Source organism: Myotis davidii, unplaced genomic scaffold (assembly GCF_000327345.1).
Source record: "Myotis davidii unplaced genomic scaffold, ASM32734v1 scaffold289, whole genome shotgun sequence".
Classification (NCBI taxonomy): Eukaryota; Metazoa; Chordata; class Mammalia; order Chiroptera; family Vespertilionidae; genus Myotis; species Myotis davidii.
The window spans coordinates 306,042-310,154 of NW_006299717.1; the positions used below are offsets into that span (position 1 = coordinate 306,042).

Here is a 4,113-nt window from a genome sequence, read left to right on the forward strand (position 1 = left end):
GTGGTGGTGGTGGTGGTGGTGGTCTGAGTGTATCGCTAGGAGGGGGGCTGCTGGGCAATTGGGCAGGTGTGTGTGGCCTCTGTGTACCCTGCCAAGTGCTTTTCCAGATGACTGCCTGGAACGAGAACTCCCATCCGCTTCCCCTCCCAGTCCACACCTGGATGGTCTGTCTTTCTACTCTTAGCTATTCTGGTGGGTATGTGGGGCCACCGCACACACCCACATCGACCCTGTTTCTCTGATGACCAATAGAAGCCACTTAGAAATTCTCCTTCATGAAGTACTTGTTCAAGTTTTTGCTCATTTTTAAGTGCAGTTGTTTGCCATATTCTCACTGATTTGTAGAGTTCTTTATTCTAAACATGAGATCTTTGCTCGATATACCGAAGGCAAATATCTTCTAAGGTTTGGCTTGCCTTTTTGCTCTAATATAAAATAAGGTAATACAACAGTGCCTTGGATGAACAGAGTTCAAGAGTTTAATGAAGTCCAATTAATGGTGGTGGGGGTTGGCTAAGGGAAGTTTCCAGAAACCTCTCTGCCACTCCTCCAGCCTCTAGCCTGATTTCTCCTGGGCCACTGGGTCTCTTGGGGGGCTGTCGGGAAGGGGTTCGCTGCCTCCCCTTGAGGGGCTCACCTGCTCCAGCATGTCCTTGGCAAGGTCCTCCTGCTCATCCATCTTCAGGACGGCCTGGCGGATCTCCTCGTTAGAGAGCTTCAACCTAGGCAGAGCCCAGCCCTGAGCAGCCTGGCGGGTGGGTGTCCACTCGGGACAGACCCCGCTCACTTCTCCCTCCTCCCTCATGGAACGTAGAGCACAGAGCACCTTGGAGAGTCCTCCCCAGCTCTGGCAAAGCCTCCTCAGACTACACTAACTTGGTTCACTCCCTAAACTCAGCAACGAGGTCTTTTCGTCTCTGCCAATGCGTCTGCGGTCTGTGCCTGAGTCTCCGTGAGAGCTGACAGGGGACGGGGGCGTTTGGGAGTAAAGGGGCATCTTGAGTGCAGCCTGAGACATGGGGAGAAGGGTCCTGATCTTCCTCCTCCTCCTTCTCCTGCCTAAGATGCCTGCAGCACCTCGCTGGGAGCGCGGGAGGAGGGCAGGCCTTTGAGGGGCAGCTTCCTGCTTCCCTCATTCTCGGCAGACAGAACAGCCTCAGTCTGGCACAGCCTCAGCTCCCGCACAGCTGATCAATCCGGCTTATCCACTTGCTGTCTGGGGAGGGGGAGGAGCCCACCCTGTCTCACACACACACACACACACACACCCCTTCCCAGCCCCTCCAGGTGCTCAGCCAATGGGAGCCTGGGGTACAGACCTCTCCCCCACCAGCAAGGGGGAGGAACAGAGGCCTGGGCCTTGTGGGAGGGAAGGAGGGGTGGGTGTCCCAGGGACGGCTGGGGCAGCACTAAGAATAGTCTGGGAGGCGGTGCCCTCTGACCCTGGCCCAGGCGGGAGGCCCCGCACAGAAGCTGTGCTGTTGGTGCACATACTGCCCTGTTTGTTCTGCAGCCACGGGAAATGCTTGGGGGCTGAGATCATGCTGCTCCGTGGCCTGAGCCTGGGGGCCTCCATGGGCTCAGAGCCACTCCACCAGCAGACACTGACCAGGCTGGTCAGGAGCCTCGAGCTGGGGCAGTTTCCTGTGTGCAGAGCCCCACGCTGCTGCTGACATGGGTTCCTGGGGAGGGTTCTAGATCGGGGCCTCGTCCCCTTTCCCAGCGGGCAGCGGACAGGGGAGGCCAAAGACTGCTGTCACCCCAGTCCTCGGCCACCTACCTCCCCCAGGCATTCAAGTCCACGATCTCCCTCCACACGCCCCATCTCAGTCCTCTGCTTCCTGGGGGTCCAGCCCCTCCCATCAGGAAGGTATCCTGGGGCAGGCCCCCCAGGCCAGGCGGGACCCCACAGGCTGCGCAAGCACTTACTTGGAGAGCAGGATGATGCAGTTCTGCGCCCTCCGGCCGTCAATGACTGACAGCTCTTTGACCTTGCGGGAGGCCAGGTAGATGTCCTCCGTGGAGCCCAACTCTTTCTGCAACCAACAAGCCAGTCAGGAAGGTGAGGTGTGTGTCTCCCCCAAACCTCTACTCTCTGCCCCGCCCCCTGAAGGAGCCGCCCCCCCTACCAACCAGGCCAGGCTCCTGGTGTGAGAGAAAGGGAGAGGAAAAGGCTGGGAAGAGAGGAGGGTGGGTCATTCCTGACCCAGTAGGCGGCACCTGGGACTTCACCCTGGGCTAGAATGAGTTGGGGGCAATGAAGAGCCCTTTTTAGAGATGGCCCTCTCTGGACAAACTAGAGAGGAGCTGCTCCGATGGAGGGAGACACTGATCCATGGCTGTGGGAATGTCATGGGATCTACACATCCCCAGAGACTCCACCCCCACTCCCACCGCCCCACCCAAACTCCCCAAAACATAAGAAGCTGGTTATAAGTCCCCATAAGGTCACAGTCCCTGGACTCCTGGAGACTTCAGGCCCGGCCCAATGTCCTCTGGGGAGAGGGCATCCACCTGTTCAGAGGTGGGGAAACTGAGGCAGAATTCCCTGTAGAATTCTCTCCTTGGAGGTTCTAGCAGGTGTATTCCCAAAAAATCAAAGACTGCCCCCCTACCACTCCTTCCTGCCTTCTCTGAGCCCCTAATGAGCTTCTATCCTGGGAGCTGCCTCCAAGTACATGCTCCATGCTGTGCGCCTGCAGGAGCCACCACTCATGTGGCCACCTCTGCGAGCTGTGTCCAGTCTGCTCAGTCCTATAGGAAGGCCTGGTGCCCCCCTCCTGGGGTGGGGGGCAACAAACCAGGAGCTTCCTCCTCACTCCTGTGCCCATTCTCTCCACCGCGGGCCGGGTCTGCTAGTGCTAAGCCCTCTCCTACGTTTCGCTTTCTCTTTGGGAACCTCCCCAGGCCACCCTGTATCAACGGGGAATGAGACAGAAGGTAGAAAGGACAGGCCTTCTCTTCGGGGCCCAGGGCCAGGCAGCAGCCTGGGGGAGTAATTAAAGGTCGGAGCGTCCAGGCCCCTCAGTGACTCACCTGTTGAGAAGTATTAGTTATCAGCTCCTAGGCAGGCAGCAGCCACAGCCAACAGAGGATTAAACATGCACAACGTTAGCCAAGAGGCCCAGGGACCCAGGGATGGGAGGGGAGACATGGGGCCCCTCATCTCTACTCTGCTGCTCCATCCCAACCAGACTCCTGGCTGGAGAGGGGGGCGGGGAGGAGCACGCATAGGAGCAGCTTCTAGCAGACATGCACCCCCAAGCCAAACTCAGCAGAGGACAGGCAGCGCCCCCCACAGGTCCTGGGCGCAGAGGACCCCGCCACTCCCCACCGAGGCCCACCAACCCCAGCTGCCGGCCCCAGGCGTCCCTCTCCTCCGCCTGGAATCTCCCCCCCATGAGTTAAACTTTCTAAACAGAGGAGGAACACAGGGAACTTGAGCCGGGCCCTGTGGAAGTTGTGTTCCTTGAGGCGGAGGGAAGCAGGCATCCCTGAATTCTGCTCCCTGTCCCTTGTCCCTTGCCCCTCGGTCTTTGAATCTCTCAGGGGAGCTGAGGAGGCGGAGCTCACCCCTGGTTCTCTCTTCCTGACCCTGATGAGCTGAAATCACTAAGTCAGGACGTATGTGGGGCAGAGAGGGAGACCCACAGCACATAGGCCCTCCCTCTGCCCACAGCCACCCAGGTCCCCAGACAGCGAGAAGAGGCATGTGATTGGCCACGCCCGGAACACCCCTTGCAGGCACTCCCTGCATCCCCAGGCCCCCTTGGAGCACTGGAGATGATGCTCAAAGTAGACGGAGGCATGTGACTGGCCATGCCCGGAACACCCCTTGCAGGTACTCCCTGCATCCCCAGGCCCCCTTGGAGCACTGACATGCAGGAGCACCAGGCACTCAGGATGCCTCCAGTCGCTGCCTGTGCCCATGCAGCCTGGCACGAGCAAGGGCTGAAAATGCCTCCTGCAAGTAGATGCCTTGAGAACCCACATTTAAATGACATAAATAACCATTTGGCTTTTCTAGAACCCCCAAACAGGCCAGAGCCCTGCCCCCACCCCTTTGGCTAGTCCCCTGGGAGCAGCCACACCTACCCCCAGCCCCCACTGCCC

The 4,113-nt window shown here is 59.0% G+C and overlaps 1 protein-coding gene across 2 annotated transcripts in view; it reads right to left on the reverse strand.

Annotated features, from left to right (window-relative positions):
- The window catches only part of DAAM2 (dishevelled associated activator of morphogenesis 2), a 44,032-nt gene that overhangs the window by 10,679 nt on the left and 29,240 nt on the right, over positions 1–4,113 (reverse strand). The window contains exons 15-17 of one of the 2 annotated variants that reach the window (XM_015571877.1): positions 3,037–3,063; positions 1,930–2,036; positions 638–722 (exon numbers count right to left, since the gene is read on the reverse strand). In XM_015571877.1, coding sequence (XP_015427363.1) covers positions 638–722; positions 1,930–2,036; positions 3,037–3,063 — 219 coding nt within the window. The remainder of the gene's footprint in view (positions 1–637; positions 723–1,929; positions 2,037–3,036; positions 3,064–4,113) is intronic. The other variant, XM_015571878.1, reaches the window with a different exon arrangement.